The sequence below is a fragment of the Peromyscus maniculatus genome, chromosome 3 (genome assembly GCF_049852395.1).
Source record: "Peromyscus maniculatus bairdii isolate BWxNUB_F1_BW_parent chromosome 3, HU_Pman_BW_mat_3.1, whole genome shotgun sequence".
Classification (NCBI taxonomy): domain Eukaryota; kingdom Metazoa; phylum Chordata; class Mammalia; order Rodentia; family Cricetidae; genus Peromyscus; species Peromyscus maniculatus.
Window position 1 is genome coordinate 33393063 of NC_134854.1, and position 26401 is coordinate 33419463.

General features: G+C 39.0%; 1 protein-coding gene across 6 annotated transcripts in view; it reads left to right on the plus strand.

Moving 5' to 3' along the window:
- The window catches only part of Cacna2d1 (calcium voltage-gated channel auxiliary subunit alpha2delta 1), a 432008-nt gene that overhangs the window by 61734 nt on the left and 343873 nt on the right, over window positions 1-26401 (plus strand). For all 6 annotated transcript variants that reach the window (XM_076566314.1, XM_076566315.1, XM_076566316.1 and 3 more), the window contains exons 2-3: window positions 15277-15358; window positions 24796-24912. In XM_076566314.1, the coding sequence (XP_076422429.1) occupies window positions 15277-15358; window positions 24796-24912 (199 nt within the window). The remainder of the gene's footprint in view (window positions 1-15276; window positions 15359-24795; window positions 24913-26401) is intronic.

The following is a 26401-nucleotide window of genomic DNA, read 5'->3' on the forward strand; positions in this document are numbered from 1 at the left end:
GACAAAGGTTCTAATCGGAGTAGTTATAAGAGCATAAGGGAGGATAATATTAATTTAAATTATCTTAAAGCCAGTCATGGTGACACATGCCTGATACACCAGCAAGGGAGAGGCAGAATCAAGAGGATTGAGAGGCCAAGATCTTCCTTGGATACATTCATTGCAAGACTGAGATCAGTCTGAATCACACAACCTTTCCCTTGAAAAGTAAAATAACGTGCTGGGCGGTGGTGGTGCATGCCTTTAATCCCAGCACTCAGGAGGCAGAGCCAGGCGGATCTCTGTGAGTTCGAGGCCAGCCTGGGCTACCAAGTGAGTTCCAGGAAAAGGCGCAAAGCTACACAGAGAAACCCTGTCTCGAAAAACCAAAAAAAAAAAAAAAAAAAAAAAAAAAGTAAAATAACGGAGAAAACAAACCCAAGCCAGACCAAACCCAAACAAAACAACTCCTCTTTACTTATGTTAAAGAAAAAGGAGAATCAATTAATTTCCCATTCATGGCTTACAGTGAGCACTTTGAACCTCAGGGCAAGAAATTAAGTAGAATGAGGTCTTAATACAGAATATTTAATTTAAGGCCAGCTGGGTAGCTCAGCAGGTAAAGGTGCTTGCTGTCAATATGGACAACTTGGGTCTCCAGAAAAAATGGATGAAAAAATGGATTTCTGCAAGTCGTCCTCTGGCTTTGACATGTGTGCATCCATAACACACACACACACACACACACACACAGAGAGACAGAGACACACACAGAGAGACAGAATATATTAATGCAATAAAGAAAACCCACCCCAACAACTTTTGAAACATTTCCTAACAAAGCGTTTTGTCAGCCGCCCTTGTGACCACAGGAAGAGTCCAGCATGGCGAGTCCTTTAAAGGTCTTCTATGGAGCCAGTGAGATGCTCGGTGATAAAGGTCCTTGTTTTGCAGGCCTGGTGATCTGAGTTTCATCTCCAATGGCATCAAGGTGGTAGGAGAGAACTAACAATAAAACATTCCTACCCCACCCCCTTATACATACACACCTGATACACATGCATAACCACACACACACCTGTATAGACACAACATACCCCCCCACAGACCTGCTGCACATCTGTACACACAAACTTTCATATGGAAGATACACACATGAACATACACCTCCTAACACTCCTGATACACTTATAAACATACACACCACATTCACACACCTTTATACACACCCACTAGAAAAATTAAAGTCAATCATTCTGAAGTTGGTCTAGTTTTTTTTTTTTTTTTTAATCACATGTTTGGATTTGTTTGCTCTGTTTTCAGTGGCTCCTATATCCTTGCCTTCATCTTGGCCTCCACAGTGACTTCATTCCATGCTATGTGCTCCCTTTGTCCAGCCACTCGGAGCTGGGAACTCATTTTCTGGGAACTACTTTGGACACTAGCTACTGGTCCTCAGATTCATATTCTGGCAAGAATGTCATCCCAGTCCATCCTAAAGGCCAAGGGTAGCCCTGGGACACCATATGCATACCTGACTAGATCCAATCAGACACACTTCCCTGGCACTCAGTAGTTTATGATAAAAATTTTTGCCATTAGCTTCTGATTGTTTTTTCAATAACAGGAGGAAAATGTAAAGTCTCACTTTGCCCTTTATACAGCTCTAATTCATTCACTTTATTTTGATTAATTGAAGGAAAAAGGCAAAAATTATAGCAGCAGCTACATAAACTATAAGATGTAAGATATCATGTGTGGTTTTTGGTGGGTGTGATGACTAGCTTTAATTGTCAACTAGAATCACCTGGAAAGATTCTCAAGGAGGGGTTGTCTATATTGGATTGGCACATGTACCATGTATGTGTATGTGATTATCTTAAGTTAATTGATGTAGGAAGACCTGGCCCACTGTGAGGGACACCATGCCCTAGGCAGTGGGTTCTGAATTTTATACAAGTAGGGAAATCAAGCTGAACACAAGTAGACAAATGAGTGAGCATGCATACATTAAGTTCTCTCTGTTCTTGACTGTGGCTGTGGTAGAGCTAGCTGTTTGAAGTTTCCATATTGATGTCTACACAGTGATGATTGTTACCTAAAATTGTAATCTGAAACAAAATAATTTCTCCTTAAGTTGCTTCTTTCAGGGTATTTTATCTCAGCAACTAAAATAAAACTAAGACAGTGGGCACTTTTGATTATTTTTCTTGGATTTTTATAAATTTGCTTGAAAATACCAATGTGATATCACAATAAAAATGGGGATATCTATATATCTATATATAATCACACACATATATGTATATAATTTTTGGTAATATAACAATTCACAAGATAAATATGCCATTATTTCTTTTGTACCAGCACATTGTTTGTAGAGCTTTGTCTTAAATAAAACATTAGCAAGTAAATGAATGCCTGAGGAGAATTAATGTGGTAATATTCAGATACAGTATATAAGAGAAGGCTATACATTAAATAGCAACTATAGTAGAAAACAACAACAACAACAAAATAATGTTTATTGTTGGCATTGACTGGAGAAGTAACTTTAGGCCAAGAACCATTTTCAAGGCGTGAGAATGTTGAGGCAATGGTTGTGGAGCTGCCATTTCCCTGATATATCAAGAGCCATACGAGTGATGAGGAACTTTGGTCAAATGGACCATGGATAGGAGGAAAGAGTTCTTCAGGCTATAGGAGCTTGAGGGAATGGTTCCTTTCCTCCTCTGCTGTTACTCCAGGTTGTCTAGAACATCCTCAGCGAATTCTATCCTCAGGTGCCTTTGCATTTGGCAAGTAGGGCTGAGGAGTACATTCAGCCTCTCTCTACAGAGGAAGAGTTTGAAAGAGGATATAAGGACTGTGGTGCCTGTGGGCGGATGCTGAGTCACATATGATTCACAGATTTAGCTTTGGAAATCTTTAGGCTTTTATATTATAAAGCTTGATGGTCTGCTTAAAAATGGCTTGTTGAAATCCACATTGGAATATGCTCAGAATGGAACATTAGGAACAATCACAGAATGACTAATAATGAGAAAGAAATTAGGAGACTGCTACCGTTCATTTGGAATGTTGATGCCTAATTCATGTACTGACTGCTCCATGATTCTTTCATACCTTATAAAGATGAGCTACGTGGGCGTGGACCTCGAAGCCAGGTTTCAAGCCAAACACTACCGTCATCATCTCGCAGGGGTTGTGCACTGTGTCCTGTCATTTAGAAATTCAATGAGAACCATGAACTAAGTCTTTTTTCTAATGATCAAGTACGTAATTCAAAGGGGAAAGATAAAATCAGTGACACAAATGAGTCCTTTGCTGAAAAGTCCAAGGTTTTAGTAAATCTTGTCATTTACTTCTGAAGAGGAAACTATGCCTGGCAGAGTGGATTCTCTCCTTTATTGTGAGAGAATTATCTAATGTTGAAGGCTTAACTTAAATATTGTAGTTTGGATTGGCAAAGCCTGCTCAGTAACTGTACATACATGACTTACATCTTATAGCATGTTTTACATTAACTAAGACTATGACATAGAAAATCCATTTTGATATAGTCACATAAAATGCTTTTTTTCCCATGTAGACATTCAAAGGCTTAGGTTTTCACCTAATTTTTTAATGTATAAAAGGTTATCATTATGAAATATTGTTATTGAAACATTTGCAAAGGTTATATAATTTGAAAAGTTAGTAAATCAGAGGCATTAAAGATTATTTTCCTGTCTTTAATATTTAGTACAGGAATCTTTCAGCAAAAAATCACTTTTTGAAAGGGATTATTGTTAGTATTAAAACTTTTTGCTTTTTTGCCATTTAATGAGCAAAAATTGATTTTTAAAATAGAACTTATTACATATTTTGAATTTTACACGATGCTGTAAGGTACCTAGTAGCAACCTGGTTCCTACAGTTAGATATCCAGTTCTCAAAACTAGGTTTTGTGCATGACAGGAACTACTGTAATCTGTATAACAAAATCTCTAATGATAAAATCTTTCAACTTTATCCACATGCTGTACATTATATCTCTAAATAGGTACATCCTATTTCCTACCATAGTAACCAGTGTTAGTTCTAAATCTTTGCTTACTTGAACTTAAAAAATTAACTTGAATAAAAATATTCTCTTTTCAAAGCCGGGCGGTGGTGGCGCACGCCTTTAATCCCAGCACTCGGGAGGCAGAGGCAGGCGGAGTTCTCTGTGAGTTCGAGGCCAGCCTGGGCTACCAAGTGAGTTCCAGGAAAGGCGCAAAGCTACACAATAGAAACCCTGTCTCGGAAAATCCAAAAAAAAAAAAAATTCTCTTTTCAAAAGTGTTAGAGTGTTAATGGAGAAATATAGCTCGATACAAACAGCATGTTCTAGGTGCTGTCTACACTGGCAGCCCAGGAGAGGAGGCTGACTGTACTTGTGCCCTTGAAGCTTCCTTCTGTGTGGAATGGCCTGCATGTCCAGTGCTGTGGAGGGCATTGGAAGGGCAGTACATGCGCTGCTCAGGCAGGGGCGGTCAGAGAACCACGCTCTGGGGCACAAGAAGGCTGGAAGTACTGGACTGCAGCAGCTTTTCTGAGCTGACCGTGATTTACCATTTCATGGTTGAAGGTTGCACCCCTTGTCCTCATCACAGAACACAAGAACTGGAGATGAGCTAACCTCACAGTATTCTTGGTTTCTGGTCTGCAAGAACTGAGTTGTTTTCTTTCTTATCTGCAAGTTAGTGTATTTGCTTTGACAGCTTTTGATTGTTAAGTAAACTATGCCCCGGAACAGCTGTCAAAGAAACTATCCTGTGGGCTGTGTGTATAAGAAATGCTCCAACGGCTGGTGTGGACCCTGGGTGTAATGCTCCTGCATTTGCCTGTGTACGTGGACTTGCATCGTGAAAGTAATGAAGCAGCAAGGCTTGTCCATTCATATCTAAGCCCCTGCTGTTGCATTTAGAATATTGTATACTAAGACATACATCAAAGCTGATTCTGCACTTACCCTGCTACCCCATTTCAACTCTGTCTGTATGTGCTATGGATAATATGAGCGGCTATTCCTGTGGACCAACAATTTTGTGTTGTGCTAATGAAAGCAAGCAAAATTTATGTCTGTAAAAAACATAAATAGTGATTTCCTTAATTTGTTATTTCAGAGGAAGGCTTACAAATTTAATATGAGAAAAATGTCATATGTAAGTAATCACATGCATATTTATACAGTTTGCGAAGGAAAAAAACATAGGTTTTTGTTGTTGTTAATCAGGAAAACACACTTTTTCCATGTAAAAAGAAAGACTTCTATAAGTGTTATTTTGCCTTTTTATGTGTAGGAAACAGACTTTGAACTCATGGCTATCATGATCAATAAAACAAAAGGCAATGGCAAGAGAGTTGGGCTACTATGATGTGTGATGATTAGGCCACCGATGTTTCAGATCACATAATTTGAAATGAGTAAGAATCACATTGTGTTGCTTTTTAAGGACAAAGTCTTTTGCTTCCTTCAATGACTTTAGGTGACTGAAGTTATCACATTCATTTCCTCCTCTGTAAAGTACAACTTAGAATCTATCTCAGGTTTTTATAATAATTGAAGACTTTGTGCATAGAGTATATTCAGAATAGTTCCTGAAATATATGTGCTCAAAAGTCCAATTCACTGTTTTCTGAGTCTACACGACATATTCATAACTATGCTGGTCAGTGTCACCATACAGTATTACACAGCCCTCCTATTCAAGGAAATTAAGTGCTGTTCTTGATGCAGTGCTGACCCAAGACATCACTGTATGATACTTTGTAGGACAGGCTGGATATAGAATTGAGGAAGAAAGATTTAAGAGATTTTGAGGGTTTGGGTTGACCAGAAGAAAAACCTGAAGCAGCCTGGAAGGATGATTTGGGGTGGGGGGTGGGGCTAAAGAAACTTAAGAAAGATGATTTCCAGGTAGCAGAAAACATGATTATGGAAAGAGACAAAAGTGACATGTTTGTGAAGCATCTAAGCCTGCTGCTGCAGATACAAAGCATAATGGGGAAGAAGAGTTTTCATTTAGATTGGAGTCTCAATATTAATAAGCATATGAGGATTTTGCAGTATTAGAAGTATTTGATTGTTCACATAATCAGTGAGAGAAAAGGACATGAGGACATTTTTGTCATGACATTAAATAATGTTTACATGCTTGAATTAGGCTAAACTAGGTTTTATGAACTCCTTTTCAAAGGCTGATGGAAAATACAAACGGAAAATGAAAGGAGAGGTCTTCAATAAGATGAATGGAGCTTCTGTAATGAGCAGTTAGAAATCCAGCTCATTTGGTTCATAGACACGGCAGCAACAGATTGTGTGGCCATGTGGGACACCCCAGTTGGACCAGGGTGTGCAGGGATGGCGCTGGAGGTTGTAGCTGACTGATGCTGCAGCATCAAAGGCAGAAGGTGCTTTCAGGGAGCAAACCCCTTGTGGGACCCCCACCCCGCTCCCCAGCTACCTAACTGTGATGCTAGTTTAAGATCAACCTGAAAGCATTTTGATTGTTTGGAATTCAGAAACAATTGCAGCCATTTAGGCAGAAACTATTAACTAACCAATTTATAATGTGCAGATAAAACAAAAATGAATCCAAGATGACAAAGTCAGTTTCAGGAAGACTCTTTGCAAACTGAGAATATGATTTGCTATAAAGTGGATCCAAAGGCTAACGGGAAAGGAAGGCAGAGATCCATGAGCAGTGAAAGATGAGGTTTATTTATTGATACAGCTTTGTTTCTCACTCTCACACCCTTTACCTTTCCTCTCTGATTAGTGTGATCAGGTCTTTTCCCCAGGATTCTGCTGGATAAAAATGGAATTGAATCCTCAAGCATCTCACAAGTTGAAACAGCCTTTTTCTAAGAGAGCGGCAGAGTTACTGAAAATGCTTAAATTGCCAGTAATTTCAGGAATGAATGAACACTCCTGGAGCATCTCACCCATCTCACGATAATCCTATGAAATAAAGTAGATGCCACGTGATATAATTTCACTCAGACATGCATGCCCCTGTGTATTGTTACCATGTTTTAAGATATGCTATTTAGTAAATTTGTGTGCCTTGCCTATCTAGATCCTTAGCTTTCTTAATGCTATTTTTACCCAATTACAGGAACACCGTGGGTGGTTTATTATATACAAAAATAGGAGTCGTTCAGCACTGGTAAAATATTTATAGCAAGTGGAACACTTTACTTTTGAAATATCTTATTACTTAAATTTAAGAACATATTATTTATGTATTAGCACAGTTGAAGTGGCCATTTTGTTAGATATTTAGACATTTTAATTATTTCCCAGCTCCTTAAGACATCACTGTGTCTTTCATTCACTTTGGTTAAATACAGAATTATTACTTAAAAATAGCGGTATAGGCAGAGAATTGCCTCAGGCAAAGGCCTGAAGCGGTACATGAATCTCACATCCCCTCCTACGGCTCCTCCCTGTAGCATGCTCTCTCCCCTTTCCTCTGTGCTGTATGCCACATTCTTTTTTTGTCTCCATGGTAATTGCTAGTGGAGTAAATGAAGGAGGGTGTGGGAGAAATGTGTCTGTTTTAATACTGTCTCCCTACAAATAGCAGTAGTTTTAGACATTTCATCTATTTTTCCACAGGACTTACCCACGTCAACGTAGAAAGTGGGGCATTTATTGTTGGGGTCAAGTTACTATAACAGTTCTCTCACTGTGACTCCATGGTTCCAACCAAGCAAATTCTCTCTGCAGCTTAGCGTTGAAAACATTTAAATCGATAGATTGACACTTCCTACTCAACTGTTGGCATTTTACAGTAGAATAAATGGGGTGTAATTTTGCTTTTCTGAGTTTGATGTTCCTCAAATATGTACAATATGAAATGGATTACAATTTTTCTTTCTTTTTGAGAGCAGGATTATCTGAAGGATGCTGTGTCACCCACAAATTCAGCCTCCAAAGGAACAGTAGTTTAACGACAGCCTTTTCTTTCAAACTCAATGGAAATATAAATTTTTTGTGTTTCTTAAATTTTGGCCATTTGTATGCCAAATGAAGTAAGCATAAATAATATTTTACTTATTCAATAAAATATTTGCCTCATTTTTTGCAGGTATCTTGGTGGATGCTTCTTGTTACATTGATTCTGTAGAAAACATTTAACTCTTCGCAGAGAAACTTGGCTAGTAACTGTGATAGGAGTTCTAGTGACCCAGGATTCAGCACCCATTTTTCACTATAACACCCAATAAACATTTTAATTTGGAACTTTAGAACAAACACTTTTGATATTCAGACTATTTAATAGTTGCCTCAAGGTGTTAATGTTATATTTTGGAAGCGTATATAAAAAGTGCTTACTCTTTACAGATTCATATAGTGGTTTTTTTTGTTTTTTTTTTTGTTTTTTTTTTCTGTTGCGGACGGTGGGGAAAGGATATACGTACATCAAATACTTGTGACTTTCAAAATGTAGTGATGCCATTGCATTTCAGTATATTTTCTTATTTATCCAGGAATTCATAGGTGGCTACCATATTCAAGGCCTTAGTAGACACTTGGAGGATAAAGAAATAAATGATGGCATGTGAAGCTAACTCAGATTTAGGAATTACACAAGTCAAAGTTGTAGTTGAAGCATGAGATTGAAATGCTAAGCAATAAGACAAGACAGATTTCCATAAATGATTCTATTTAAATTCAGGAGAATGAAAAGGAATCAGAAGACAATAATATAGAAGAGACCAAGGAATGGGGTTAGAGGAGCAGAGCATTTCAAGAGGTGTGGGACTTGAGGTAGAAGAGGAAGGAATAGTCCCATTGTGTACATACCTGGACCACACCCTGAGCTCTGAATTGTTTTACTCATTTTCTCCTTTCCCTCTGTGTATACTGTCTCTGTCTGTTCCCACTGACGCCTCTGCTGTCACCTGAGGCATCAAGTTAGCCAGGGAAAGTCCTGTGTGTCTTCTCATAGGAACAGCATACCTTTTAGTCAAGCTCTCTGTTAAGTAGACTTTCTGTGTGTATGTAAGTGTGTGTGTGTGTGTGTGTGTGTGTGTGTGTGTGTGTGTGTGTGACATATGTACGTGCACATATGTGTGGAAGCTGGTGCTTTCTATTGAGTGTGTTCTGCAATTACTCCCCATGTTACTTTTTAAGGCCAGGTTTCTCTGGCTAGCCTGGCTGCCCACTGAGGTCCAGAAGTCTGTCTGTCTCACCAGGACTCCCTGGAGTCACAGGCATGCACCACCTCACCCAAGTTCTTACATGTGTGCTGGGAAGCTGGTTTGGTTTTGTTTCTGTTTTTGAGACAGAGTCTTACTGTGTAGCTCTGGCTTTTCTGGAACTCACTCTGTACACCAGGCTGGCCTTGAATTCACAGAGACCTGCCTGCCTCTGCCTCCTGACTCTTGGGATTAAAGGCTGTGCCATCAAGCCTAGTGAAGTGCTGGAGGATCTGAATTCAGTTCCTAACGCTTGTAGGCAAGTACATTAGTAACTGAGGCATCTCCACTACCTGAGCAGATTCTATCACTGAGCCGTACTTCCAGTTCAAGTAATTGTTCTTTGACAGCATGAATGTTGTTTAAAGTGATTAAAAATGAAATATGTGTATTCAGGCCACTTTTACCCTTTACTATGAACACCAAAATCTTTTTAGACAGCTGTTAGGATAAAAACTAAAAAGCATATTGAGAAAAATTTGAAATTTGCTAATATGCAATATTTTCACTATAATATTGCTGTAGGGTGTTTGATTCTACAGAAAAAGGGTTTAGAAAATAAGTACTTTATGAATATTTATTAACATTTTAATGAATAGTTTAGCAGTCTTTGCTGTTTAGAATCGGTAGAGCTGTTGAGTTGCTAGAACCTTCAGTCCACTTGTCCTTGGCCTCCTTTTACACCTGTTGGTATCTGCCCCACATTTATGGAGTGACTTCCTCCAGTCCTGTGGCCTGCAGCCCGCACTGGCGAGATGTCCACATACCCGTGCTGAATAGCACCAGTGAACAGGGTGTCTTTCAAAGCCTTTAGTCCTCTCCAGGCATCTTTTCAACCTCCAAGTTCCTTTCTGACTATCTGAAGGCCCACTTTTATAAACAGAGAAGATCCCTCTTTGTGACACAGGAAATTGGGAGAAATTAAAAAGAGCCGGTGATCTCCATGCTCTTCTCTAGTTCTTCCAGTTGTTTCCACTTGTCTCACAACTTCTAACATTTCCTTCTGGTTTGGATGGAAGAAGTTTCTTTCCTTCACCCCATGTATCATTCCCCAATCCTCCCCCCCCCTTTTTTTTTTGCTATTTCTGAATTCATTCCACATTTTTACCTTCTCATGTTTATATGTTGGATGCTAAATTTATTTTCTTAAGTATTTTGAACATCATGTCTCACATTCTGTGGTGGTTATTGTTAATTGCCATATTGAAAGCAGATACCTAGGTCATGGGCCTCTGGGCATGCCTGTGGGGGGTTATCTTGATTACCTTAATTGAAGTCAAAGGCCTGCTCCCAGTGGGTGGGATCATTCCCTGGGCAGGTCCTGGACTGAGTAGTCAGAGAAAGAGCTGAGGAGCAGCTTGCATTTATCTCTTTGTTTCCTGACTGTGGATGCAGCTTGACCAGCTGCTTCAAGCTCATGCCTCCTTGACTGACATCCCCACCATGGTAGATTGGATCTTGAACTCAGCTTTTTAAAGTGATCCCTTTCTCATTTAAGTTTCTCCTGTCAGGGTGTTTTATCACAGCAATTGGAAAATGAAGCTAAAACAAGCCTATTAAAACACACAAACTGCCGGGCTGTGGTAGCTCACACCTTTATCTAGCACTTGGGAGGCAGAGGCAGGCAGATTTCTGTGAGCTTGAGGCCAGTCTGGTCTACAAAGAGAGTTCCAGGACAGCCAGAGCTGTTACACAGAGAAACCCTGTCTTGAAATACAACAATTAAAAGCAACAACGATAACAACAAACAAATAACCAAACAAAACGAAAACACAAATTAATAAGAGAACAACACACAAAATAATTGAAAATAAGCATTTCAGTCACATAGAAACATTGAAAATGGAGATGCAAAAGCTGAGGTTCAACAATGTGTGCTCCGGACAGTCATGCTGTGGGACGACTGCGGGACAGTAGGAAATGCTTGTACACGTTGGACAGTCTGCATGGCCTGTTTGTTTCTGCTACTCTTTACCATTTGGGCTTCTGATACATACATGAATCAGAACACTTCATTGATAGCAGTCGTCAGAGGAGGAGAGGAGGAGAGGGTCTGAGGGAGTAGTCTTCTAGGTTGTCTTGCCAAAGGTAGAGTTCTCCTTAGGGTAGTATATACCACCTCTATCATTGCCAGTAAACGACATGGTCTCTCTGGCATCTCTGACATCTCCACTTGTCTTTGACCTTTTATACAGAAATATGTCAATAGCTCTATTTTGTTGAAAAACAAAAGGGATCCCCAAGGCTTCCTCCATTCCTTTTCAGAGTCTATTTCTGTTCTCTCTGATAAGTTTTCTTGTGACTCTAAGTAGACCTGCCACCTTTGGAAGCCATTAGCCTGGCCTTAGAGCTTCTGTGGTTCCTTTGCTCCTCCATGCCCTTTTCTTGCCACCACTGAGATCCCTCTACCATTCCAGAGTTCTAATTACTGTTTCTTTCCTTTCTTGTACCTGATGCTTGGGGAGTGCTGCATTGATCTGCCCGTGTCCTTGCCAGCACTGTAGGCACCGATCTTTGTATTCTGTGCAGGCTTTCTGACACCGCCGAACCTGTTGTTACATCAATTGCTTCATGTATACCCAGGTCTCTGCATAACACCGCTAGTTCAGTGAAATCAAACTCATTGGCTGGGGCATAGCTCAGTAGCAGAGCACTTGGCCAGCATGTGCAGGGCCCTGGGATCAATTCCCAGCATGGCAACAGGACAAAAACAAACTAAGATCAACCAACTCATCGAAGGCTCCAAACTGTTCACTGCCTTCTACCCTGCTCTTCATGTTCTTTATCAAATGCCCCATCTGCTCCTGAGAAACATCCCAAATCACCTTGCGGTTCTGCCACCCATTCACTCTTGTTCAACAGTACCTATAGTCTTGTGCATTCTTCAGAATTTCATTGAGCTAATTGCTTCCATATGGCTTCCCCACCTTACCTTTGTCTGTCCTTGACTGCCATTGACTTAGTGGAGCCTTTTTGTTTCTTATCTCTCATCTCCACCCTCTCTTCTCCTGCCCTGACTTCCAGCTACCATTTACTTGGTGTCAGGAAAACTCATTTTCTCATGTTCTTAGGCATCTGCTTGCTCTTGTTACTGTCTAGATCCTCATGTTCTAAGATCCCAATCATTTTGAGCATACAAACCGAATCTTTAATATTACGTAAGAATGGGCCTGTACTATTTTTTTTCTCCTGAATTGAAAATAAGCATTTCAGTCACATAGAAACATTGAAAATCGAGATGCCACCATTTCCTGTCACTTAATTATCTAAACTTATCTAAACGTAGCATGGTCTCCAGCCAGTCAAACTTGTTGAATTGGCTGAGAGCACCATGTCTCAGTGCCTTCATTGTTGATTCCTTTCATCTTGTCAGGTTACACTTGTCTTTCAGATACCACTTCCTAAGTAGCTACTGTTGTGAACATTTGAAGGGATTGATAATAGTATGCCATTTCAAATATGCAAATTTAGTGTGATTTGATTATTTCTAGCTAAGGTCACATAAGGAAATAGAACTTAAGCAAGGGCCATTTGCCCCACCCCTTTTTCCCCTACCTGTAGGGAGGAGAATTCTTCATGTATTAAATCTGAGAAACAGCCTTGATCACCAGAGATGGATAATTGGGGTTTCAATGAATCTGAACACAAACAAACTCTAAAGGAACCCTAATCTTCCACTCTGTCCTCTTTCCTCATGCAACTCTTGGTAGCATTTCTGGGGTTCATCCTATTGACCTCTCACACATGTACTGTACTTTGTCTTTGGTCATTATGCTTTACTTTCTTGTTTGAGTCTCTGTGTACATGGAAGATGAGTAAAACATTTATGCCTTTCTTTTGTTAACTAGCTCTTACATTATCTGGACTCTTCCATACATTCAAAGAGCCTATGTAAGAACCGAGGGGAGTGGGAATTTGTGTTCCGTCTTTCTTTCTCCTACAGCTCTTCTTCCATCCCCTATATCTTTGTATTTAGGCATTAAATGACTCTCTCCAGGCACCAAAAATATTTTTGAATCACCACATTCTTCTTATTCTTTTTCTCCTTTGCCCAGACCTAGTTATAATTCCAACTTGGTTTCTGTCTTTTAGTATTCTTCCTAGCATGTACTAGTGCTTATTGGATGGTGTTACAAATAGAAAATATGAAATTGTTTTTAGTGGTATATGATGTAACTTAAATGCTATATTCTCTGAATTTCTTCCAGCTTCTATAATATTTTAAGAAAGAGGTACCAGTTAAAAAACAGTATCAAAAAAGAAACTTGCCTTTCTAAAGTGTTCTTGACAGCTTGTCAGTTGGGGCAGAGAAGAATGGATGGGTCCTGTTACTTCTCAGCCCAAAAATGAATGGTTCACCTCTGTGAACATCTCTAGTGACAGTGCACTCAGGTGACAAGGTAGCATGTAGATGAGATCAGTTTGGCATAGATCAGCATTCAGGAATCGAGTGTATTCACATGCATCTACATGTGTGTTCACATTCTCTTTCTCCCCTGTCCTCCTACCCCCCAGCTAAGGTATGCCTAACATTTCTTACTACTTGTCAATGTTAGGAATCATATTGAGAGATGATTCATTCTCTCTAGAGTCTAGGACTTACTCAGTAACTGTATATAGCAGTGAAAGTCTGGTTTGAATTAGAAAGTACTGTCTGTAGCCCTTGCTCCTATACAGTAACATCTGGTTTTCCTTCTAGTTATAAAAGTGGGCATGTTATGTTTATCTAGTAACGATAGAAGAATATCGATTGGGCTAGCATTTATATTGTTTTTCATATATGTATACCCATTCATAAATAGCATGAATTGTAATATTAGGATGATAATGATGTAATATTAGGTTCTGTCAATTTTATTTTACGTGGTTTCTTTTTATAGTCATTTACCTTTTTCTCCCCATTCATATAGAACTACTGAGCAAATATTTCTCTTGATCTCATTTGTGATGAAGCATCCTTGGTTTTGATGTCTTTTCTTTACTAACCAGTGTGTTTCCCCTGTAAATCATGACTGTTTGCCCATAGGCACTTCATTATCTTTATGATCGACTTTAGTTTTCCTTTCTTCTTCCCACTCTTTATTCTTTTATGTGTTCTCCCAGACATTATTTCGATCTCTTTTTCATGTGGTGTTGTATTTTCTTTATTCTGTTTCTGAAATGAAGATGATGATTTGATAAATTCATGTCCAAGGAAGAGAAGACACACATAGTTCACTTTCCTTGATTCAGATCTATAAGTTCAAATTCAAACATAAATCATCTCCTAAGCATTCATATTCGGCTCTCCATATTTCTTTGTTTTAGACCTGCAGCATGCTGATGCCATATAGGGATGACGTGAAAATCAAACTGCATTGGTTAGAATGGTGAACACGGGTGGTTCTCAGACGTTTCTAAGATGCAGTGATATTAATAGTTCATGTTTTAAGATACTGACTGCATTACTCACCAGAATGTCTCTGAAAGTGTTTGAGCTTACATACCCAGGGAACAATTTTCCTGTGGAACATTGCTCTGACAGCTACGGCACTGGTCCAGTTGGGCAGAACCTCAGTGCTTCCTGGGAAACAGATGCCCTTAGCCTTTGCGTCCTGAGATGTTTGTGACCTTGTGATTTCCAGTGGTTAAAAACTGATGGCATCATTCTACACACTCATTTTATGATCAGAAAATGGAAATGCTGTACTTAGTAACTATTTTCATGAAATTTTGATGAGTGAGCAAACGTTTGCCTTTTGATTCTCAAGTTGCCCCTGTCATTTTTCTCATGCTGATTTTGGGGGCCTTTCAGCACCCAGAAAGGGTGTGCATACATGCAAATGTAAGAACCAAATGAAAACAAATAACTCCAACAATAATAAGTTTTGAAAATAATGATCCCCTGTAATAAAGGTCAGTCAGTGGGCTTTTTAGTTTTGTTGTTGTTTTCAGTTTGAAGGTGGAATGGGAACTGGGAGGGAGGATAAAGATTTAACTATATGAAGTGTGTATATAAAATAGCACCCCATTAGCATTATTGGCAAGAAGTCTGACAGAACTTTCTTCCTTCTGATTCCACAGTATCAAGTCATGGGTGGATAAGATGCAGGAAGACCTTGTCACACTGGCAAAGACGGCAAGTGGCGTGACTCAGCTTGCGGATGTGAGTACTCCCAGTTTGTTAATTCTCTGCTTAGTTTGAATGCAGTTATGTCTTTTAGGAAACCGTGGCTCTGTATTGCAGAGAGTGTATGACTCCTGTGGAAACCGTGGCTCTGTATTGCGGAGAGTGTATGATTCCTGTGGAAACCGTGGCTCTGTATTGCAGAGAGTGTATGATTCCTGTGGAAACCGTGGCTCTGTATTGCGGAGAGTGTATGATTCCTGTGGAAACCGTGGCTCTGTATTGCGGAGAGTGTATGATTCCTGTGGAAACCGTGGCTCTGTATTGCAGAGAGTGTATGATTTCTGTGGAAACCATGGCTCTGTATTGCAGAGAGTGTATGACTCCTGTGGAAACCGTGGCTCTGTATTGCAGAGAGTGTATGATTCCTATGGAAACCGTGGCTCTGTATTGTGGAGAGTGTATGATTCCTGTGGAAACCGTGGCTCTGTATTGTGGAGAGTGTATGACTCCTGTGGAAACCGTGGCTCTGTATTGTGGAGAGTGTATGACTCCTGTGGAAACCGTGGCTCTATATTGCGGAGAGTGTATGACTCCTGTGGAAACCGTGGCTCTGTATTGCGGAGAGTGTATGATTCCTATGGAAACCGTGGCTCTGTATTGTGGAGAGTGTATGACTCCTGTGGAAACCGTGGCTCTATATTGCGGAGAGTGTATGACTCCTGTGGAAACCGTGGCTCTGTATTGCGGAGAGTGTATGACTCCTGTTTAGTTATCACAGTGAAATTTTGTGGTAGTCCCTGCACAGCCCAAGTTATTGGAAACCAGAATGGCATGGCTAACAATGAAATTGTTAAGCACCCCCTCCCCTCCCAGATTCAGATTTAGATGCCATATATTTCTTAGAACTGTGCTTCCAAGGGCTGGAGAGATGGCTTGGTAGTTAAGAGCACTGGCTGCTCATCTAGAGGTCCTGAGTTCAGTTCTCAGTAACCACATAGGGGCTCACAACCATCTGTAAAGAGATCTTATGCCTTCTTCTGGTGTGCAGGCATACATAATAAATAGATTAATCTTACAAAACAGAACTCTGCTTCCAGTCTTCAGAATATATTTTAGAATTTTCCAATAATGATGAGTAAGTATAGTTTGAATGTCCTCAATATAAGCACTTCTTCAATCTTTGAGTATAGATTTTTACTTTAAAAATACTTGAAAAGTGTTTATAGCCATATTGATTCATCACTGAAATTTGTATAAAGGTTTTGATGCACAAAATGGGGACACCATTAAAGGGAAATTATTCTTAAAATTTCAAAACTGGCTCTGAGGGTTACTCTAAAAAAAATTTGGAAAGCGATTGATTATATAACAGAAATAGAAACATTATGTAGCAAATTAGACATTTTGCATAAGTATTCTGTATGATTATGTGAGTATTCTATATGATTATTACAAATTAAATGTCATTTTAAAGTTCTCACTGCTTACTGAGAAAGTAATATAAAAATATGGAAATATTTTCATCCTGTGCTCTTAAACAATTATGCCTTTAATATTCTTACCCTTTGATGTGTTAATTAGTTGAAATTGTATAAAAAGAGTTTCATAGATGGGTATGGATTTAAACTAGGCATGTTCATGAGTTTGATTTATTTTTTATTTTCATGTATTTGAAAATGAAGTTAGGACTCAATAGTAAACATTATTTTTTAATGAATCACGTGCACCTATACATGAAAGTAATTTATATATCACTTTTACTGCACCCGTGTTATACTTGTAATAAGTCATATGAGGTGAAGTGGGAAATTTTACTCTGGCCATGCACTCAAAAAGGTTTGGATTTTATGGTATTTTGCAAAATATATTTTCCAGTTAGGAATGGTCCACATGCATAGTAACATTCTCCTTTGGGAGAGACTGCAATATATAGTTAACTATGTACTAGAAATTCCCAAAGAAAACCTGCAAATATGTCAAAAATATTCTTGGAATGTCTTCTTAAAACAGTTGCAGATATTAAACTGTAAATGTGCATTAACAATCCCTTATTGATGTTGTATATCCCTAATTTGAAAATCTAAACTCTAAATACTCTCCAATCTAAAACTTTTGCAGTGTGCAGTGCACAGGTATGACAGAGTTCTGTTCTGACGCATGTATGCTCAGCACACTTGGTTGACATCTCCTTGGGAACGTAAGATTTGCATCAACTGTAAATGAATTTCAGTTCACACTCAGTCCCATCCCTGAGCTATCTCATTCTGTATATATAGATATTTAGAAATCTGAGGAAAGCTGGAATCTGAAGCAATTTCAGTCCCACATTTCTAAGGAGGTGTAATTACCAGGTACCTGCAAGATATTTGGGGATGAAATGTGTTTCTTGTGAATACTGATGGTCCCAAGTGCTTGGACACACAGACAGAGGGAGGGTGTACCCTCCACTTTGTGATTAGAAATGACTCACTTTAGAAATACATGAGTATGTGCCAGAGTATTGGGTATGATGGTGAACCTCTATTTGAGGGACAGGATTTGTAGAAGCAAATATTATTTGTTAATTTTTATTTTTAAAGAGTTAAGTTGACTATGGGAAAACTTTCATTCAACCCCAGTGTCAAATGGCACATTCTCCTGTTAGGTTTTATAACTTTTATTGCTGGGGGCTTCCCTTTCTCTCCTGCCTCCTTAGCCTTTCAGCCTTCTCCTGGCTGATGTGCTGGTCACTCCTGCTGTGCCTGTGTGGAGCTTGTCTTGCTGATATTGTTTTCTCCTTTTCTTCAAGAACTCCTCATGGAAAAAAGTCTCCTTTGCTTCCTGCTCTGCTTTTCTGTAGAGTACAGATTACTTAGAAGATTATAAATACTAATGATCGCGTGGATGGCTTTCAGTTAGGAGAACAACATGGAACGAGGGAGAAAGGTCTAGATAATTTGTTTATGAGACACATGTCTCAATATAGAAAAATTACAAAATTACATTGTGTATAATATCGGGGGATGGGAGAGACAGACAGACAGACAGAGACAGAGAGAGAGGGAGGGAGAAGGGAGTGGGAGAGAGAGGGGGAAGAGATTCATTGCTGGAAAAATTATTCAGATATTAAGTATAAGAAGAGATGACCCTGTCTTCCTCATTTCTTTTCCTAGCAAAAATTTCCATGATGTGTGCCAAGGAGGGGCTTTATTTGTTTTAGGGTTTTTTGTTTGTTTGTTTGTTTTTTTAATCTCCCATAGGAATTTAAAGCTAAAATTAGGTGAAGAATTCCAGAATTGAGAGTGAACTTTGAGCTGAGATTGGAGGCATTTTGAGCAGCATGGTCTATTGTTTGTTTTATGCAGTGCTGGGATGCAACCCAAGGCTTTGTGCATTGGATGGCCTCCTACAGAACTGGACTCTTTGGGTAGTGCTAGGGGAATGGTGGCCCCAGAAGTTGAGCACAAGGTGGAATTCACTGGGTCCCAAGATTGAAAGTCACCATTGTAGAAATAGTGCTTCTTCCCGAGTTAATGTGCTTATTTTTAACTGGCTTCATAGGTACATCTGTTTTAATGTAAAGGCAAGAACTGTTGTAATTAGCTATATTATCAATGTAATTATATTTGGAATTTTATGAAAATTGTTTTATGGGATCATAAAATATAGGCAGGGGAAAGTAATAAATATTTTTGAATGAAATCTATACCTTAACTTTTCCTACGGGAGTGAATTATGTTGTATCGAAGGTCAAGCTTAGGGGCTGGGGAAGTGCCTCCTGGATGCCATGCTTGCTTCACAAGCCTGGTAACCTCACGGCAATGCCAGGCGGGCATGGCAGCCTGTAATGCGATCTCAGGAGCAAAGATGGGATTCCTGCAGCCAGCTGAGGAGCCAGACTAGACAGATTCTTTGACATGTTGTCACTTCTCAGCCTTCATTTAATGTAGGGATTCTCAACCTGTAGGCCACAACACTTTTTTGGGGGGGGGGTCACATATCAGAGATCATGCATATCAGATATTTGCATTACGATTCATAACAGTAGCAAAATTACACTTATGAAGTAGCAATAAAAACAATTTTATGGTTGGGGTCACCACAACATAAGGGAGTATATGAAAAGGGTCACGGCATTAGAAAGTTGAGAACCATTGATTTGGGTTCATGATGGGAAGATGTTGGGAAACAGGCACTCGGTCATTTAGTTGTAAGACATTTGGCTCACACTGCAATGGACAAAAGTTAGTTATATTGTTCTGTGCAATTAGAAAAGTCAGAAATGGGAATCTTTATCCAAAGTGCTCAACCAAAATTCTACCAATGGAAGAGGTCAGAGCAAATAGTGTATGATAAGTAGCTTTACTAAAGATGTATTTAAGACATGATAACACACAGCTGAAGCTGTAATTTTAAAATTAACATATTATTGTCCATGAAACAAGACCAAAATTCTAAGATTTACACATAGCATGCTATTTCTTTTGTTTTTACTGTGCTGGAGATTGAGGCAAGGGTCTTGTGTGTGCAAGGCAGGCGCTCAGCTCCACCATAGGAACCATGCACCCTTTAAACAGTCTAAAGTCCAGACGACTGCAGATATCCTCTGTCATTTCTGAATGTGTGCACACACACATTTTGCCAAGGAGGAGATAGTGACCGGGATGATAAATGGAGAATGTGATGTTTAATCACTGACAGATAATATTTTCAACTTGAGTCTTCATGATATTCTTGAAAACAACATCTATGAGTTCATAAAACATTCACACGCAACCATTTCTTTCCTTAATCTACTTAAAAGTATTTTATCTTGATGATATTCTGAAAATTTGGCCCATATCCAAATGAGGAAACATTCTAAATGAATGGGCTCTGTAGTAATGAGAATTTGCTTCATGCAAATGTTTTCTAAAAATAAACCGATGAGTAAAAGCTATTGTTTGTCTTCTCTGTGCGATTCATTCCTGAATCTGCAAATGTTGTATTAACAGGGAACAGAAACCCGTCAGTACGTCAGAATACCTCAGTCATTATATTGATTGCTCCTCCGACCTTTACCCCAGGGAAAGCAAGCCACAGCCGTGTAAAGAAAATACAGTCCCCTGGGAGATCTGCTGTGTCTTTTGTGGACATTTGTCTTACATCTCCTCCTTTCTCTTTGGGGCTTTCTCAGAACCCCCTCTTTACTAGGAGAAGGGTTTGGGGGTTGTCATTTATATTGGCTTAGTATTTAGGGGAAACTTTGTAAGGCCTTGGTTTCAGCAGAACTCAGGGCTTTTGGAAGATAGTTCGCTCCTGAGAAGGAAGTCTAGTCCAGGGACAGGCAGCTCTGCAGGGTGCTTCTGACTGGTACTTGTTCTTAGCTAAGAGTTCTTCTCCCTGCATTAAGGTATGAACTCATTGCATGAAAGTTTTATTGCAAGGTCTTGGAAATAACTCACTTAGGGAAGTGCTTGCTGCTCATGCCTGAAGACCTGGGTTCAGGTGAGTTCAGGTCCCCTTCACCCACCTGAAAAACCAGGCACAGCGGCCATGACTGCAATCTCAGCTCAGAGTTTATCCTCCCACTGTTGGTTCTTCAAGCCCTGGTTTGTAGTTTCTGGTTTGTAGTTCCCAGGACACACACTGAGGTTGTCTCCTGGCCAATGTACTGATTCTTTTTTTGTTTTTGTTTTTTAGAGACAAGGTTTCTCTGTGTAGCTTTGTGCCTTTCCTGGGACTCACTTGGTAGCCCAGGCTAGCCTCAAACTCACAGAAATCCACCTGGTTCTGCCTCCTGAGTGCTGGGATTAAAGGCGCGTGCCACCACCTGATTCTTAACTCTTAGGTTATCTGTCATTTACCTCAAGGGACTTTTTTACATCCTTCCATGCTATAAGACACAATGGTACTGTGTGGCATCGAGTTGCTTTGTAACTGACCCATTTTGGTAATCATGCCAGGTTACCCGTTGTCTCCCTCTGCTGTGGGACATAGGCTTGCTCTTTTACAATGACATGAAGCTCAAATTCCCTCCACTCTGATATCCCAGTCTTAACAAACTGACAGCTAGGGCTGATGAAATGTAATTTTACCTTTTTATAAAGTGAAAAATTGTTGTTATATGTGCAACATCTAATTATAGCATACATTGCTTACAAAACTAGCTACTTATAATAATCTTCTTGGGATATCTGGGATATCTGCAGCATTTCCTGGAATACTGTATTATAATTTCCAAAATGTTTCTTTGGAAATTCTGTTAAAAAATTTTAAGTGGGGCACTTTGTAAATAGTACATTTGTGATATTTTAAAATATTATTTTCAAGATTATGTTGGAAATAGTCAATTTAAGAAGTTTTTAATGAAAAAGTTAAAAATGATATCTTAGATTATTATCACAACAAAGCTTGGTCTTTAAATGTAACAATGAAAGCCATTCACTACAGTTAAGATTCTGAGTGAGGAAAAATGTGCAGGTGAGTTTACTTTTTGTCCAGGCTGTGTGATGCCTGGCCAGCAGAGAATGTGCATTCTGAAGCTCTGAAGTATCTTAGTGTGTCATGACATAGATCGTCTTGTTGTGTTCTCTCTCTGCTCTACATTCTTTCCAGTACAAAGACCGAAGCCGGTATCACATAGCTTCTGAGGCACTGGCATGACTCTACTGTAGCTCTGTCTAGTTCCGACAGCCTGCACTATTCACTATACACCGATTCTTCCTTCAACAGAGAAAACCGGATAAATGACTGTGAAGACAATCATTCAAGCTTTCAGGAAAAGGAAAAAAAAAATCAAGAAGCAAAGGTCCTTAGACCATGCTTCAAATAATGACAAATTAACATATTAAGATTATAGATATAGATTGTTAGCTATGGGCAACTGAATCTACTTATGTTATGAATAGATATCATGCCATTGTAAATCTCTATGTAAAATATTCTAACCTGAAAACTATTTTCTCCATCTATATTGGGAAACTTTCATGAGATTCCCCAATATCTCTGATAATGAATACTATCATGCTTTTTAAAACCATAAAGCTGAAGATAGTTCTTTCAGAGGGTGATTTTATAATATTGATTCACTTTCATTGTCTAAGAGAGTATTCCAATTATCATTTTCTATGTAAAATAGTATACTCAGCTATTTACACTGGCTTCCTTAGCTTCATACAATTAAATGTTATGAAGCAGATTTTGGTTTTATTTTTTGTGTTATCCAGCTTTCTGTTACTATATGAAACACTCGAAGTAATTAACTGAAATTTTATTTTGACTCAGGAGGGATTCTGATCCATGAGTGACTGGCCTCATAGCTTTGGGCCTATGACAGGTGAGCACATCATGGTTGCAGAGCGTCACAGAGTGAAAGTGTTGACCTCATGGCCAGGAAGCAAAAGAGAAAAGTAGAGAGGATGCTGGTGACCCCACTTTTCCTTAAGAGCATTTCCCCAAAGCTCTAAAAAGCATCCAATAGGTCCTACCCCCATGAAAGTTCCAGTACCTCCAAATAGTATCACTTTAACACATGAGCAATCGGAGAACAGCTACTATTCAAACTACATTATTTCTTAAGTATTTTAAAAAAATACCAGAAAGAAAATTATATACATGGGAAAGAAATGAACTTGCAATCTCCTCATTCTTGAAGACACCTAGTGACATGTCTGGCACATGATGAGACTTAGTAAATGTATGTCTGGATCCGTCTCCAGTTATTGTGCAGTGCATTTTACACCCCCTGGACCACAAGAGAGATACATCAGTACATTTCACATCAATTAGCCCCATTGTTCTTACAGCACAACTAACTGTCCTGGATCAATTCAAATGATGTTGAGGTTTATCTATTTGTAAACTTGAATCAATTAATCAATTCAAGTATTGATTTTTTAGAATCTCATTTTAGTCCAAAATAAAAGAGGTTCATGTTGGATGGAAATCTTCCAGGATAGCTGGGGTGTTTAAGACAGGACACAATAATCCATCCTAGGAAAGCGTAAGCCATCTGGTAATATGCAGGAGACCTGGGTCAAACTAATTATGAGGGTTTTTTTAACCACAAAACTAATGTTCCTGGAATATTTTGAATGAAAGTCTGCAAGGTCAGTGTTCAAAAGACTTCAGAGTTTTCATAAATTGATCATTTTAAGAGCACATGGTGATTTAAATCCTTAAAAATACTAGTTAGCTAGCAATGTCCTAAAATCTATAAGCACAGGCACACAAGGATGTGTTTCAATGGCCAAGTGCTTTCCTAATAGGGGTATTCCCCTGAGATCAACCTTTAGCAATTTCCACTCCCCCAAACGTATACATAAATAAATGTGTGTGAAGTGTGTATATGTGTGTGTGTGTGTGTGTGTGTGTGTGCGTGTGTGTGTGCGTGTCCATCATTGAAAACTCACATCTTCTTCGATAGATGAATGTCAGAGTTTGTATCCAGTTGAAGCAAGCATTTGTCATTTAGCATCCGTGCTCAGCTGGGGCCAGGCTTTAGAGCATGGAGGGCCTAATTGATGCCAGAACAAAAGCAAGTGGAGCTGGTTCTGGTACATGCCTGGATTCACTTTCACAAGGCAATAAAAAGCTGCCAGGCCCTGGCTTTAAAGATGGTTTAGTCATGCATGTGAGCCCCATCTGCCTGGTGCATTGGGGATTTCCTTCTCAGATCAGCCCTCCAGCCAAACACAGCCACTGCTCCTGCCCCCACCCTCCAGTTTCTCCTCTCCTGCTGGGAGTGGACAGGTTTTGTGATCCAGGTGCTGCCTGTGCCACTGGAGGGAAATCCTTCTGCAGACACCAAGATGAGCCGGAAATGAGGTTGGGTCTTAATTTTATATACTACGTTAACTTTGGCATAGTTTGTTCAGTCATTTAAATAAAAAGATACTCAAACAGAAAATACCCATATTTAATATGATAAAAATAAAACCACCATTACAAAGCTATCCACAACTTTAACATCAATTCCAGTGCTTTCAAGTTTTCAAGTTCTCTAGATGTGAACTGTCTCGGAGGGCCTCTGTTCACTTCTGTGAACCACAGCAGCGGATTCATGCGCCTTCTCTCATTTCTTTTCTCTTTCTCCATAAACTTAAGAAGCAAACTTATCCTTCCTAGCCACAGAGGGGAGAATGGCACAAAGACCCCCATAGTCCATCTGGTCTCACCTAAGTCTCCTTTGTTCGCCATTCTTCAAATGAGGGTGACAGTTAATATCAAGTTTTGAAGTTGGACTGCCAGAAATGCTTCAACCTGCCCCCAGTGTACATGTGAACTGCTGGGACATGTGTTTCTCATTAGTGGTCTGACCTTTTATTTTTGCATGGTAGTAGTCTTTCAGAAAGTCCACTTCTGTATGTTTTTCTGATGTGCATACAGACTCTAATCATGCTGAAGTAAAAGGAGTGGGTCTTTCTAAGGCTTTGCTCTGGGCTTTAAATCCGTTCTAATGGAAATTCACGAGCCAAATAAACAGCCATTGCTCTTCTTCTCATTTGACACAGATTTATGAAAAATACCAAGAGCTGTATACCGTGGAGCCAAATAATGCACGCCAGCTGGTGGAAATTGCAGCCAGAGACATTGAGAAACTCCTGAGCAACCGATCTAAAGCCCTGGTGGTGAGTGAGAGCTTGTGTTTTCTCTCTTAGTTATTCCCCTGGGCTCTGGGTTATTTATGTTTCTTGCTGTGCTTGAGCTTTTTATTTGGTATACTTTTTTTTTTCTTAGTAACTGTGTTCAACTGATGAGTTCATGGAATCAATGTGAATCCTAAATAAACAGATAATTTTCTTCTACCTGTTGCTTTATTTTTATTATATTACCACTTTCTTTAATCAGAGATGTATATTTAATGAATATATGCAAATTTATACCTATGTGAGTCATTATACATTATAATCTACTGAACACATTTTAATCTATACTAAAACATAATATCGTTATTATTGCTAGTACATGAACTGTAACACTCTCCTGTTCCATAATTCCACATTCCTACCAAAGGTGTCCAGTGTGCCAGATAATCAATTAACTTCTTCTGACCTTTAAAAGAAGTTTTTCCTCTTATACTAGCTTTACTATACAATTTTTAAAATTTTTCTGATTTTAAGTTGTAGTAATACATCATTCTGTATGTTGCCTTCAAGGCTTGCTTTTCTTCACCCATTTGTATAGTTTATTAGCTTTAATTTATATATAATTCCAGTCCTGCACCATCCTGATACCACTTACTAGAGGACTGAGGTCATGCATAGTATTGAACCCTAAACAAGTATCTATGAGTATCTGTGGGCGATTGGTTCAAAGAGCCCTCCAATAGGCAGAGATTCACAGTCCTTTCTGTAAAATGATAGAATATTTCCATATAACATGCATGCATCTTTCTGAATTCTCTAAATCATCTCTAAATTAATGAGAATACCTAAGACAATGCAAATGATGCATGGGTGTTCTGCATACTCTGTTGTTTTAAGAAACAACAATAGGAAAAACATACTGTACATGTACTGTACTAATTCAATTTTAAAAGTTACTTTCTGTGTCTGATATGTTGAATTTGCTGATGCAGAGTCCATTGATCTAATTATACTGTGTTTTTCCCTATGATCAAGTTTTAGTCGTAAACTGACATATGAGATTAATAACAATTAGCACTAATAAAATTACAGTAAAGTAATAAAAGTTGTCTCCAACTATTTTGCTTAACTGTGTGCACTCATCTTGTGATGCTCTAAGATGATGCATGCCTAAGTGATGAAATGAGGTGAATGCACTAGGCATTATCCTTTTGCAAAGACTGTAAGAACAGTGAGACTGTCATGGTCATGTGATAACTGGGGTGGCTGATATACTAAATGACTGCAGAAAAGATTGCTTATGTACTATGGGTATCCTGGCTCGACAGGATGGCTCATGTTCGGCAATATGTAGTGAGGTTTTATTATGGTATTCAGGGTGGCATGAAATTTACAATGTATGGATTACTCATTTCTCAAATTTTACTGTTAATATTTTTAGGCTATGTAGGAATGCAGGTAATGGGCACCGTGGAAAATAAAAGCACAGATAAGAAAGGGTGATTATATTCACAGTCAGATACTACTTAAG